Source organism: Panulirus ornatus, chromosome 64 (genome assembly GCF_036320965.1).
Source record: "Panulirus ornatus isolate Po-2019 chromosome 64, ASM3632096v1, whole genome shotgun sequence".
In the NCBI taxonomy this organism is placed as follows: Eukaryota; Metazoa; Arthropoda; class Malacostraca; order Decapoda; family Palinuridae; genus Panulirus; species Panulirus ornatus.
This window is the reverse complement of record NC_092287.1, coordinates 25,457,917-25,472,960: the sequence shown is the minus strand read 5'-3', so window position 1 is coordinate 25,472,960 and position 15,044 is coordinate 25,457,917. Positions and strand designations below refer to the sequence as shown.

General features: G+C 37.6%; 1 protein-coding gene across 5 annotated transcripts in view; it reads left to right on the top strand.

Annotated features, from left to right (window-relative positions):
- The window catches only part of Nrx-IV (neurexin-4), an 80,012-nt gene that overhangs the window by 42,883 nt on the left and 22,085 nt on the right, over positions 1 to 15,044 (top strand). For all 5 annotated transcript variants that reach the window (XM_071656956.1, XM_071656954.1, XM_071656953.1 and 2 more), the window contains 6 exons: positions 2,378 to 2,545; positions 5,068 to 5,287; positions 6,141 to 6,223; positions 10,331 to 10,490; positions 11,173 to 11,298; positions 12,422 to 12,648. In XM_071656956.1, the coding sequence (XP_071513057.1) occupies positions 2,378 to 2,545; positions 5,068 to 5,287; positions 6,141 to 6,223; positions 10,331 to 10,490; positions 11,173 to 11,298; positions 12,422 to 12,648 (984 nt within the window). The remainder of the gene's footprint in view (positions 1 to 2,377; positions 2,546 to 5,067; positions 5,288 to 6,140; positions 6,224 to 10,330; positions 10,491 to 11,172; positions 11,299 to 12,421; positions 12,649 to 15,044) is intronic.

Sequence of the window (15,044 nt, the reverse complement as noted above, 5' to 3'; positions counted from 1 at the left end):
AAACTTTTCACTGCTTCTAACAACTTGCCTCCCACACCATATATCTTTAATACCTTCCACAGAGCATCTCTATCAACTCTATCATATGCCTTCTCCAGATCCATAAATGCTACATACAAATCCATTTGCTTTTCTAAGTATTTCTCACATACATTCTTCAAAGCAAACACCTGATCCACACATCCTCTACCACTTCTGAAACCACACTGCTCTTCCCCAATCTGATGCTCTGTACATGCCTTCACCCTCTCAATCAATACCCTCCCATATAATTTACCAGGAATACTCAACAAACTTATACCTCTGTAATTTGAGCACTCACTCTTATCCCCTTTGCCTTTGTACAATGGCACTATGCACGCATTCCGCCAATCCTCAGGCACCTCACCATGAGTCATACATACATTAAATAACCTTACCAACCAGTCAATAATACAGTCACCCCCTTTTTTAATAAATTCCACTGCAATACCATCCAAACCTGCTGCCTTGCCATACATATGCATTAGAAATGTTTCCTTATTTTGTATGCGTTGGTTGAGGAAGATTTGTAAAGAAATACATTGGGTTACAGTATTAACTCGTGTGTCAGCATCTAAACCAAGTTACAGACATCCAAGCATGTAGTGAAGAATTGTGTATTGGTAAATATACATAAGAATTTGTTCTCATTTATTGTATGCTGTATGAAAATATGTATTTGACAAGTTTTTTTTTTTTTTTTTTTTTTTTGTCGCTGTCTCCCGCGTTTGCGAGGTAGCGCAAGGAAACAGACGAAAGAAATGGCCCAACCCACCCCCATACACATGTATATACATACGTCCACACACGCAAATATACATACCTACACAGCTTTCCATGGTTTACCCCAGACGCTTCACATGCCTTGATTCAATCCACTGACAGCACGTCAACCCCGGTATACCACATTGCTCCAATTCACTCTATTCCTTGCCCTCCTTTCACCCTCCTGCATGTTCAGACCCCGATCACACAAAATCTTTTTCACTCCATCTTTCCACCTCCAATTTGGTCTCCCTCTTCTCCTCGTTCCCTCCACCTCCGACACATATATCCTCTTGGTCAGTCTTTCCTCACTCATTCTCTCCATGTGACCAAACCATTTCAAAACACCCTCTTCTGCTCTCTCAACCATGCTCTTTTTATTTCCACACATCTCTCTTACCCTTACGTTACTTACTCGATCAAACCACCTCACACCACACATTGTCCTCAAACATCTCATTTCCAGCACATCCATCCTCCTGCGCACAACTCTATCCATAGTCCACGCCTCGCAACCATACAACATTGTTGGAACCACTATTCCTTCATACATACCCATTTTTGCTTTCCGAGATAATGTTCTCGACTTCCACACATTCTTCAAGGCTCCCAGAATTTTCGCCCCCTCCCCCACCCTATGATCCACTTCTGCTTCCATGTTTCCATCCGCTGCCAGATCCACTCCCAGATATCTAAAACACTTCACTTCCTCCAGTTTTTCTCCATTCAAACTCACCTCCCAATTGACTTGACCCTCAACCCTACTGTACCTAATAACCTTGCTCTTATTCACATTTACTCTTAACTTTCTTCTTTCACACACTTTACCAAACTCAGTCACCAGCTTCTGCAGTTTCTCACATGAATCAGCCACCAGCACTGTATCATCAGCGAACAACAACTGACTCACTTCCCAAGCTCTCTCATCCCCAACAGACTTCATACTTGCCCTTCTTTCCAAAACTCTTGCATTCACCTCCCTAACAAATATAGCAGTATAGTACATATATGTTATGTTAATGTTGCCATTTTTCTTAAATTCTGCTTGAGCAATTATTTTTAAGCAGTGCTCTCTTTTGCCTATCACCTATGTATTTTTCCCCTGAAGTTGTCAAAGCCCTATAGCAGACATTGACAAGATTGGCATATGTATATGAAAAAGGTGCTATAATCATGCTTACTGTTCCCCCAAAAAAATTAGATACCTCCATTGTGTTTCATGGCAAGCAGGCATGGAAGAAAAGAAAATAGGTAGAGACATATGACAGCTGATATGGATAGGCAAAGTGTTAAAGCTTAAGCTGTGTTATGCTTTTTAGTAGATATATGAGAATGCCTTTCATGCACATTATGGTTTTGCTTGCATTAGGCTTGACGGTGGAATATTCCATTGTGTTTGTATATCTTCAGGATATCAGCTTTATGAATTTTTTTTATTTGTGTAACTACATGGTTGCAGTGCAGATGAGGGCTTTAGCTCAAAAACTTGTTTTTCACAAGTTCATGGTCACCTTTTGGGCAATGTATTCTTAACGTCATATTAACAATAATTTAAGGAATTTAAAGATTCATGCTATTTACTCCTTTGTAGTTTGGAGACTCGGCAGATCTGACAATCACATTCCTCGAGCGAGAGTCTTACCTTCAATTTCGAGCTTTTGAAGATCAACGCTCAATAACTGTATCTCTGGAGTTTCGCACCTATGAAGGCAAAGGTGTTCTTATTTATCACAAGTTTGCTACAGATGGCTATTTCAAGGTAGGTCATATGTTTCTATGATATTTTGAAAGAAAAACTTCACTCATGGATAATTAAAGTTTGTGTGATATGTGGAGAAATCTGTAAAAGTTTAATGTTTTTTCCCAAATTTATTAAAAGTTGATGCATCTGATATGTTGTTGAGTGATTTATTGTCAAAATCAGGTCAGACATGAATGTTGAATAGAGCATTTGGGATCTTCATTTATGTGAATGAGTGAGTTTGGTCGAAAGAAGAAAATGGACACAGATGATTCATGAAGATTGTACATTTATGATGGCATAGCTTGTAGATGAATTGTATACATTTTTAGAATAAGGATGGAGGATGCAAATATTTGTTCTGCTCCCACACAGATTCTCCCTTACTCTTTCTTTTCATTACAATATTTGTGTCCTGATTCCACTTCTGTCACTCTTCAGATTTTGTACGCCGTGCATGTTAGCTGAAGGATCAGAAACCCCCATGTATTTTCTCAAATGGTGCAGTGTGCTACATAGCTAAGCTTAGTTCACAACTATCTAATCACAATTTAGTTTATTAATTTGTATATCTACCAGTTGACGGCTCATTAAGTGTTCGAAATACATTTTTCTTGTAATTTACATATCGGATAATTTTGTTTTGTCACTGGTGTTTCCATTCTTTTTTATAAGTGCAAAGGGAACCTTTTGCTTCGTGTGTTGCTGATTACTCTAATAGTTTGGGTTTGTTTAAAGAACTTTAAGGTATATAAAGCAGGGAGACCCAGAGAACCTGGTCTATATGAATAATTTAGATTTAGGGTATAAGTTCCCGACAGCATTGATCACTTTTATCCATTGTAGACTTCTCAGAACATTGAAAATGCAGCATCAACTCATACAGCACCTCCCAAAAACCCCCTCAGACCCCCTCACTCCGGCACGAACATCCAACAAACAACAACAGTAATTGCATGCTCTCACTCTTCATGAACAAACCATTTTAGTTGCAGATCCCCAGCAACAAGAGAAACATCTTGTAACTCAATGTCATTGGCATCAGGAACAAACAGAGATTCTTACTGAACTCAGAGAACACAACATCCACAAAGCCCTCATGAAGAAACCAAACTCACTACCAGATCTTTCCTCCCACCTTTGTACAATAACACAACCATGAGGATGACAGACAGCAAGGACAAGGGAGAGGACTCATAACACTGTTTCACAAAACCACTGTATCTTATGTTAATAGTATCTTCCTATTGCCATGTAGAGTTATATCATAATTTTCAACTTTTGCATGATAAATGTTCCTTTCTTTGTATACATTTACAAATATTTATTCTACATAGTGCATATATTTGGGCCTATGTATGCTACACCTGGGAACATGGGTGTACACTTGGAAAAGCACATTAAGCACAGTCTTTAAGGATGCAGTATGTTTTTTTGAAATTTTCTTTGCCTTTGGGTATTATAGGAGCAAACATCGTAAAGAAAACTATGACCAATCTTTTTTTATGTAATAAGAAATGCAAGTATCACAATGAAAATTCTAAACAGTTACTATTATAAGAGTGTGGATGAATTGAATATAATAACTAAAGACATTTATATTGCATACAGAAATTCAAGTTGAATGACAGTAGCGAATGTTTAAGTGATGGGCCCCTTAGGTGTACACATCACTTTACTTTATGTCTTGGTCATTGGATGTGGCTGGCTTTCTGATTGCTGTTGGGGTCTCCTAAAAGGAAGGGGTTACTGGGACAGGAAGGAAAGAAATCCACTTAATGATTGGGAATTTCTTCAGCTGCCCTTGCAGCCTGTATATTTTATACCCTCCTCCTCAACATTGTAATGGATACTGACCAGTGATGATGTTATAAAGGTGGACCAAGATATGAAACATTCTGTGAGGTGCCAGTAATTGTTTTCTGACTTACCTCTCACTTATAGTGCATGGGATTTTAACGACCTTGTAAGGGTTAAGCATGAGTTTTCTTTTTTCATATTTGCTGAACTTGCTGATGTCAGCCATATGGCTTCCTCAGTTTTATTAGAGAACTATACAGTTGAAGGTGAGGTGAGGATTCTAGTTCATAGATATGTTTTACTTAAGCTCAAAGCTGACTTTCATTTTTCTAAGAGGATAGAGGTTTAAATGAGGAGACTAGTTTGGCTAGAAAAATCAGCTTAGAGTGCCAAGTGAAAATTTAAGAATTGCTTATACTTTAGTCGTGTGGAAGCATTTGTTGTGTTTAGTATGCAAGATACATTTGAGGATATGTGTGAATGAGGGAGAAGCAGCATGCACTTATAACTTGATGCATACCATGTTCATTTGAAATTAGTTTAAAGTTATTGGAGTAGAATATTGAAATTTTTCCTCATTTGTGAACTGTATGGCTCTTTTTATGTATTTGTTTTTACATAACTTTGTTTCAAGAAATCACCTTGGACATTTACAGTAATGTGTTTATGTTTAATACATACACAACCAGTGCTGTCTTGTATGAATTGGTTATATATATATTTTCTTTCAAAAATTTCAGCTCTTCTTGGATGAAGGCAAAGTGAAGGTGGAAGTTTTGGCTACACACACCCCGGGCAAGGTTGTACTGGATAACTTTGATATATCATATAATGATGGTCGATGGCACAAAACTGTATTTACCATTGCAGAGAACAGTATGGAACTCAGTGTTGATGATGTTCCCATGAAGACAGTGCGCATTATATCTGTTCTTTCTGGCAAATTTTTCCTTGTTGGAGGTAGTTTTTCTTATATTTTTGTTTTGTTTTACACTCTTAGAGGCCTTGTTATTAGTAATGTGAAATTCTGATAGTTTATCCCTTAATATTTGGAAATTTGTGGAAATTGAGTGTTTTAGTGCTGGCAAGAAATTTCAGCCTTTTCAGGGAAGTCATAATAGATATGTATCAAATTGGTTACATGTTACACTAAAAGTTTTTGTGCTATACTTAAGTGTTGTTGTACCATTATCTGATTGTGGGTGTATTTCAGGGTTCTTTATGTATCTACCCAGTGATATACCATGAGATGATGAATCTAATGTTTTAAAATGCATTGCATACCAATCAGAAGGGGAATGTAGTGTTTGAGGTGAAATCCCCATCATATTTGAATATAAGGTACTCTAAAGTGGGGTATGTTAAGCTTTTGAAACTTTAGAGAATTTAGTGTGGACTTTCTTGGTGTAGCAGTTAGCATTTTTGACTTTGACACATTCATGGGCTGCCCAGGGTCGGGTATATAGGTGCAAATCCTTGCTGAGTGTTCAAACTACAGAGGCATAAGTTAGTTGAGTTTTCCTTGGAAATTATATGGGAGGGTATTGATTGAGAAGATAAAGGCATGTACAGAGCTTTGATTGGGGAAGAGCAATGTGGTTGCAGAAGTGGTAGAGGATGTGTGGGTTTTAGTGTGCAGTGTAAGGCATGGATATGATAATTAATGTATGATTACTTTGAGCTTGCATGGTAGGTACATAGATACTGTATGTTTCAATTGATAGTAAATTTTACTTTTGCCATGGTAGTTTTTCATAGATAAATGGACTCTTATGACCTGTTACCCAAAAAATCAAATGTTTATTCTTTGCAGGTGGTGTGTTTGGCTCAGAAGGCTTTTTAGGTTGTATGAGACGGATATCTGTGGTTGGATTCATGCAGCAACCCAAAGAAGAAGTAAGTAATCAAGAAAATGCAACTGTCATTCATTTGAAAGTTAGTGTTTGCAGATGGCTGGTTTAATAGTGCTGTGTTCTCTTGAATTTGTAGTTTCTGCTTGTTCTCAAAGCAGTTTCAACAATAGGGGTGTTTAAATTACCATTCCCAGTGGAAGATATTGAAAAGAAGACAGTGATTAAGAATTATGAAAATAAGGATGAAAGAGAAAGCAGCAAATGAAAAAGCATTACATCACCTAAATATGCATGTGATGGACATCACAATGCCTGTTACTGGTACTTGACTTGCCAGTAAGTTCTTATTATATGGATATGTTCCATAACTCTCTATATTATTACTTAGATTTCTACTCCATCTGAATAGAAAATGAACTAATGGAATGCAGTACAAAGGCCATAAAATAGCGGTAAAGAAGAAGCCTATTATAAAGGATGTAAAGAAGCACTTTTATAGTGCAGTGTAATGGATGAATGGAATAAGTGGAATGCAGATATATTATTTGCAAATACCATGCAAAAATCAGAATGTTGTATTATAGAGAATGTTCAAGAGATGGGGATCCATGAATTTCAAACTCCCTTTCTGTACAGCACAGAAAGGTAATTATAGGCTGGCCTCGGTTAAGGTTGCGGTCGAGTCCTTGGAAAGAGTAAAATGATTTCAAGCAAATCCAATTTTCCAGCAGGAACCCCTGTATACAGGCAAGTTACAATTACTGAGGTGTAATTCAGGAATATTTTGTGAAATGACAGAAAATTAAGTTCTTGATAGAAAATTAAGTTATCAAGAACCAATGAATCTTCATTTGACATATTTTCTTTGTGTAATGCAGGCATCCCTTTTCATGTCTGCTTCATCCACTGCATCAGAACCAGTTTCTTTTGCATTGTTAATGATGTCCTACTGATTCTTTGGGATAACATTTTCAAACCCTTAAAAGCCACAGACACAGTCAGGTAAAACTTTTGGACTTCTTTCATGCATATTAATGTAAAGATTTCATAATTCAGCTGTATCCATATCAATAAGGATGTTGTAGCCCCACAAGATTTGCTTGATTGTTGACTTGTTTTTTCTATTAGTTGCGAAGATCAGCTGAAAGAATGTGTACCACAAATAGTATGCCGTGAATATAACATTAATGCTGTGATTTGTGGGCTGGGTAATTGTAGTTGTGTTTGATGGCAGAAACAACCTTTGCAATAGGACACAAGTCTTGAGTGTGCAGGTATTGTCAAGAACAGTGAAATCTTGAAATGTAGATTTTCCATTACACAATATTTCTTCCAAGTTAGGAGAGCATTGTAGACAGCTAGTTTTCAAATAATGACATTGTCATCCAGGCTTTTTTGAGAGACTGTCAAATGATGGGAGATTACTCCTTTATTCAATCCTTTAGGGCTATAGGTGTCTCCAAGTGATATGCTGGTAAAGGCATAGGAGTGAAATCTATGTCAGCATTCTCACATTATGGTAAGGTTAATTCATAGTTGCTTGGGTTAGATCCTGGTACAGTCATTTCTTCTTTTGAAAAAAGGATTTCACGTGGCATTATCCTCTTACTCAGCACTGTCTCATCCATTGTCGATATTTGCTTTGCTTAGGGGGTTGGCATCCCTTTATATTACAGGCATTCCCCACTTGATACTGTTTTCCTTTGTGCGTTTTCACTTTAGCACTCTAGATATTGATACCTGATTTGCTAGTGCTTAGAAATACCTGCTATATACTCTGTAATATGTGGTTGACGGTATTTTCTTATATGATTGCAACAAAAGTTTGTTTGATTGCCACATAGGATCATGAATGATATTTGTGTTTTTTGTTTTGCAGTGACTGTTACCAGGAACATGCTGCAGACTCTAATATTACTAGCACTGAGAAAAAATGGCTTAAAAGCTGTGGCAATTCTAATATCCACTGGACACTTTGTATGGGATATTCTCAAATATTCTAAGATATAGAAAGAATACAAAGGAATTCAAACAGCAAGAGATGATTAGGTCCTTCCAAGGCTGTTTGTGATGGTGTAAGATATCACAAACTCACAGATTAGTGTGGTAAAAGTTAAAAGGCGTGTAGATGTTTCAGAGAATAATCTGCAAATTATCATTGTGATTTAAGGAGGCACAAATTATGTAAATTGTGGACTTGACTAAAAAAATTTATCATTTGTATTATTAAATGTTTTTTTTTTTTTTTTTTTATACTTTGTCGCTGTCTCCCGCGTTTGCGAGGTAGCGCAAGGAAACAGACGAAAGAAATGGCCCAACCCCCCCCCATACACATGTACATACACACGTCCACACACGCAAATATACATACCTACACAGCTTTCCATGGTTTACCCCAGACGCTTCACATGCCTTGATTCAATCCACTGACAGCACGTCAACCCCTGTATACCACATCGCTCCAATTCACTCTATTCCTTGCCCTCCTTTCACCCTCCTGCATGTTCAGGCCCCGATCACACAAAATCTTTTTCACTCCATCTTTCCACCTCCAATTTGGTCTCCCTCTTCTCCTCGTTCCCTCCACCTCCGACACATATATCCTCTTGGTCAATCTTTCCTCACTCATTCTCTCCATGTGCCCAAACCATTTCAAAACACCCTCTTCTGCTCTCTCAACCACGCTCTTTTTATTTCCACACATCTCTCTTACCCTTACGTTACTTACTCGATCAAACCACCTCACACCACCCATTGTCCTCAAACATCTCATTTCCAGCACATCCATCCTCCTGCGCACATCTCTATCCATAGCCCACGCCTCGCAACCATACAACATTGTTGGAACCACTATTCCTTCAAACATACCCATTTTTGCTTTCCGAGATAATGTTCTCGACTTCCACACATTCTTCAAGGCTCCCAAAATTTTCGCCCCCTCCCCCACCCTATGATCCACTTCCGCTTCCATGGTTCCATCCGCTGACAGATCCACTCCCAGATATCTAAAACACTTCACTTCCTCCAGTTTTTCTCCATTCAAACTCACCTCCCAATTGACTTGACCCTCACCCCTACTGTACCTAATAACCTTGCTCTTATTCACATTTACTCTTAACTTTCTTCTTCCACACACTTTACCAAACTCAGTCACCAGCTTCTGCAGTTTCTCACATGAATCAGCCACCAGCGCTGTATCATCAGCGAACAACAACTGACTCACTTCCCAAGCTCTCTCATCCCCAACAGACTTCATACTTGCCCCTCTTTCCAGGACTCTTGCATTTACCTCCCTAACAACCCCATCCATAAACAAATTAAACAACCATGGAGACATCACACACCCCTGCCGCAAACCTACATTCACTGAGAACCAATCACTTTCCTCTCTTCCTAAATGTATCTCTAGTTATATCCCTGGGGATAGGGTAGAAAGAATACTTCCCATGTATTCCCTGAGTGTTGCAGAAGGCAACTAAAAGGGGAGGGAGTGGGGGACTGGAAATTCTCCCCTATCATTTTTAATTTTCCAAAAGAAGGAACAGAGAAGAGGGCCAAGTGAGGATTTCCCTCAAAGGCTCAGTCCTCTGTTCTTAATGCTGCCTTGCTAATGTGGGAAATGGCGAATAGTATAAAAAAAAAATCTGTAGTTATGCTTTCATCCACTTTAATCGGCAAATACTTTCACATGTTAACAATCCTGTTCAAGAAAAAGCACTTCGCCTCATTTGAGGGAAGATGTTTGCCCACAAGTTTGAATCCTGTTCAAGAAAAAGCACTTCGCCTCATTTGAGGTAAAATGTTTGCCCACAAGTTTGTATCCACTACTGTGAGTGAAATCGAATGAATCAAGTCTTAACTAAATTGACAGATCAAAGTTATCAAAATCTTTGATAATATTGGATATGTGTATTAGATCACCTCTTAGCGATCTCTTTTCAAAGCTAAATAGATTCAGGTCATTTAATCTGCTTTCGTGGGATTTGTTTCTCAGCCTGGGAATCATCGTGTTGGCTTGATGCTATACTCTCTCCATTCTGTCTATGTCTTTTTATAGTTAGATGACTAAAACTGAAGATAAGATTCCGGATAGGGATGAACCAATGAATCATAAACAATAAGGATCATTTCCCTGTTACTGTTTTTGTAGGAAATTCATGGCCGTAAGGGTGTGGTATTAGCAGCGTGTCAAATTATGGATCGATGTAACCCGAGCCCTTGTGAACATCGTGGACATTGCTATCAGAACTCCCAGGAATTCTTTTGTGACTGCTCTGGCACTGGATATTCGGGTGCAGTCTGCCACACTCGTAAGTAGTTTACAAAACTAGTAACTATTGACTTATTGGTATCAGGTTCATCAGGTAGATTCCCTATGCATGGACAAGGTTATGCTTACAAATGTATATTGAATTTTGACTTGAAAAAATAGTCATTAAGATTTGCATGATATTTATGGATGTAGATGAATATTTGTAATTTGCTTGTTTATGTCTGTTTCCTGTCACTATTCTTTTGCTTTTATTAAAGTTTATTTATACCTGTAGATAATTTGTTCAACTGTTGATGTTTCATTCAATTCTCTGTACACACCCATAAACTTTTCGGTGCAAATAACTCAGTTTATGAGTTTGACATCATCTTCAAGTATCCTTTGATAAATTTTTGTTCCTTTTGATGTAAATCAAGACTACAGATGGAAGGAGTACTGACCTATGTGTATTGTCCACCTGCTCTGAAAAAGTATCTTTGTTCCCTGCCACTAATAAAAGATTCTGATAATCCCAGGGCTCTTTTTCTGTAACTGTCAGTGAAAAATTGGAGGAAGTGAAGTCTTTTAGATCCTGGAAGTGTTGATAATAACAGTTATATTAATGATGATAATAATTCTTCACAAATATTTTAGTAGTTGTAAGTTAGCTGGTAGGTGACAGCTGAATATTCTAACAATATTGGTCTTTTTATTTCATTATCAGTATTAATTGCTTACAGCCCTGAACCCAATATCTTGTGCTGCCTACGGTCTGCAGAACCCTGGGTCTAACCGTGCTGAAATTTACATTGATGTTGATGGGTCTGGACCCCTTGTACCATTCCCCGTCACATGTGAATTTTATAGTAAGTGCAATTACTTGCTCAATATCTAAGTTTTGATTAAAGTGAAAATGATCATCAACATATTGAAATGACATATTCATGGGCAAAACAGATTAGGTATATGTTAAGTGGCTGAGTGACCAGCTGTGTCTCATTACACAAGGTCATGTTGTGTAGATTTGCTATAACTCTTGTCTTTTTCTTAAAAAATATTTTTTGTCTTTTTTTTTATCTGAGCTGTGAAGTCAGCCAATAGGATGAGTGAATGCTGATCAGAATTAAGCCAATCAGTGCCTTTGCCCACCAGCTTTGGGCACTTTCCTCTATTCCATATTTACACCATCATGCTAGATTTATTTTTCTTCTTTTTTCCTACCTCTTTGTACATAAAAGACTCATAATTCAGGAAAAGAGCATGTAGGTGTTAGTGTTATTAATTTAGGCAGGTATTTAGGAAAAGAAACTGCTTCAATAAGGTGAGATGAAGCTAGTCCTTACATTTTACGTTTTCAGAAGAATGATGGATTTTTTTTTTTTCATATTTCAGCATATCTTTCTGCGTGCAAAAGATCCATAGTGTTTGGAAAATGGCATGCAGTTGTTAGTGTTGATAATGTTGGCAAGAATTTAAGCATTAAGATATGAAAACTGAAGGTTGGAAGCTATGCAGATAGTGGCTAATACACATCAGCCTCTTCTTTTCTCCTGGATGTGCGCTCAGCTAATGAAAAATTGATACAGTACAGCTTTGAGCCATTCAGCAGCTCTACCCATCCATTCTCCTTGTTTCTTCCATTTCTGACACCCTCTCCTCATTCATGTATATATGGAGTGGAAAAATATTTTGAGTGATCAGAGCCTGAACATGCAGGAGGGTGTTGGCTGTGCACAAGATAGAATGAATTGGAACAATGTTATAAGTAATTTTGTTTTAATAACCCTGAACTGAAACAAGAGGGTTTTGTTCCTCTGGTACATAATTTGGAATACTGAAATTTCAAAACTAGAGCTAGATATTCTTACCTGGCTAGGTTTTGTCTTAAAGATGATAACACACTGTAATTTCAGCTCTGCCTTATTGCATTTCATGATTTTGCTTTTGGGTTTTGCCTGTGCTTGTGCTTATGCTTTGCTGTTTTCTTAGGTGATAATAAAGTTCACTCCATCTTGAGCCATAAGCATGAGAAGATGACCACTGTGGATGGCTTTGATAGAAGAGGATCATATGTGCAGAACATAATCTACGATGCTGGCATGGAGCATATTGAGATTATGGTCAATCGTTCAACCAAATGTCGGCAGCGCATCCACTTCCAGTGTCTGAAGGCAAAGCTTTTTAATTCCCCTGCTCCTGAAGATCAGGATTTCCAGGTATGAATTAACCTCAAGTATTTATGTGTTCATGCATGCAGGGTGTGTACACAGAATGCATAAGGTATTGCGTTATATATCAGTATGATAAGAAGCCTTAGATTGTCTTATTATGCTGCTTTTAAATCATAGCTTGCAGATGGAATAGAAAATAGGAAATAAGTGTTGCCGTACTCATATTGGGAGGGACTCCTGTAATTACTCTCACTGGCATTGTATTAAACATCTTTTATAAAAAAGAAAAATTCTAATATCTCCTCTCTGCTTACTGACAAATTTTCAGGTTAAATTAGGCAAGGTAGGATAGCGTTTACTGCATACAAAGAAATGTACACCCCCCTCCCTGACATACGTCCAAGTTCTGTCCTAATCGACCGGTTGGATCTCGAAATGGACCTAAGTCATACGCGTGACACGTAGAATTTGTGTACCTTTACATTGTTCTTTTGTCCTACTCTGTTTCTTATGTGATTATCTCTTTTTTTTTACCAGCTTTGATATATAATTCTGTAGTTTCTGTTTATCATTTATTCAAGATTCTTTAGTTCATGTTTCATAATTTTCAGTTGTATGTATGGATGATCGTGAGTTGCATAGGTCATAAGTAGGGGAGAACCTTAACAAAATTTCCAGAGATTACTGTGAAAATTGTACATAGAAGCAGTGCTGTATTTACACACCATTCCATCCCATAACACAAACACCTGTTGCATCACAAATCTTGACTTGATTACTATTATCAGCCATCAGTTCATAAGAGGTCATTGTCTGTGAGATTTGCTAGCCCTGCAGTCAAAATTAAATATGTCTAGGAGTAAGTGTGCTTGCTCCATGAATTACCTGTGCTATGGAGAATGCTGATGTTCTTTCATGCTTTATATGTATTTCTATTTTTTTTTTGTATTTTTCCTTATTAGTGATTGTTGTGTCAACGTTAAACCTGTTACTTTTTCTTCGAGCAAATACTCTGTGTGTTTCTTTGGCTATTAACATTGGATGAGGGGGAGTCAAGGTTAATCACACATTGACTCCCCCTCATCCAATGTTAATAGCCAAAGAAACACACAGAGTATTTGCTCGAAGAAAAAGTAACAGGTTTAACGTTGACACAACAATCACTAATAAGGAAAAATACAAAAAAATTTACACAAATTGCATGAATATTGACAACATGGGCCTCAAGAGTCATAGAAAGTAATTATATTTCTTATATTTCTCATTATAATATGAATTTAAAGTTTTTTCTTCATTTCTTAATGCTTTATATGCTTTCCCACTGTAGCAAGATTGTATCAGAAACAGTTGAACAATAGCCTCATTTGCACTCAACCACTCTTTATCTGTCACATATAATGCACTGAAACAAGTCAAGTCCTATTAGATATTCCATGGTTCACCATGACCATTTAACATTCCCTGACTCAGTCTGATAACAGCATGTGTGCTCTTTTGGAGAAAAGATGTCACTGGATTAGGTCTGAAGTACTTTTTATTTGAGGAATGGGTTGGTGCAGGGGTGGATGTTTTATAATTTGCACCAGAATAGGTTGAAGTGGGTTTTGTGGATCATTATGATGGGTGACTGCATTAGTGATGTTTTCTAGGGTTTGGATGTTTTGTAATTTCTAGTGATGGTGTTTGAGCTAGTTTCTCCAGCTTAGGAGGTTTGCATGTTGTGGGGAGAATTTTAGATTGCATTCCATTCTTTGTCCTTGTGGTGTGTGGTTTTTACTGGCTTGGTTGATGTTGGTGAAGTGCAAGATGTCATGATATGTGGAGGGGATATCATGCATAGTGAAGGTTTGGAGCTTGAACTCCATATAATGTTTGAATGCTGGCCAATTTATTTTCTTGTATTTTGTGTATTCTTTTTGATGTCTGTGTGGGTTGGGAGGGTTAGTTGTAGAGTTACGAGAATGGGTTTATTGTCAAAGGATAGTTTGTGCAGTGTTCTTCAGGTGGTCTTTGTGTCCATTGCTTGTGAACAAAAACTAATATCAGGTGAGGTTGGCTTGGGAGTGACTACCCATTTGTATTTTATGAGGAGGGAGTTTTACTAATGGGGCCCCATCTCTTGAAGACTAAATATATCGTAATGCTTTTAAATTTATGCATGCTGTCTTTAGTATGTCCCCAGTCAGTCTGTTCCATTCATCCACCTCTCTTATACAAGTTTTTATATCCTCATTTATTAGTTTTATATGTAATTTCATGTTATGTCTTCTGATTGCTCCATCCCTGCATCTCTCAAAGAACTGTCCACTGTCCAGTTCATTGATCTCTTTTGAAAATTTAAGTGTTGTGATCAGGTCGAAACTCTCATTGACATTGTTATTTCTTACATAACCACCCTACCTCATGCATCATATTGTCCTCAAGCATTTCACTTCCAGCAC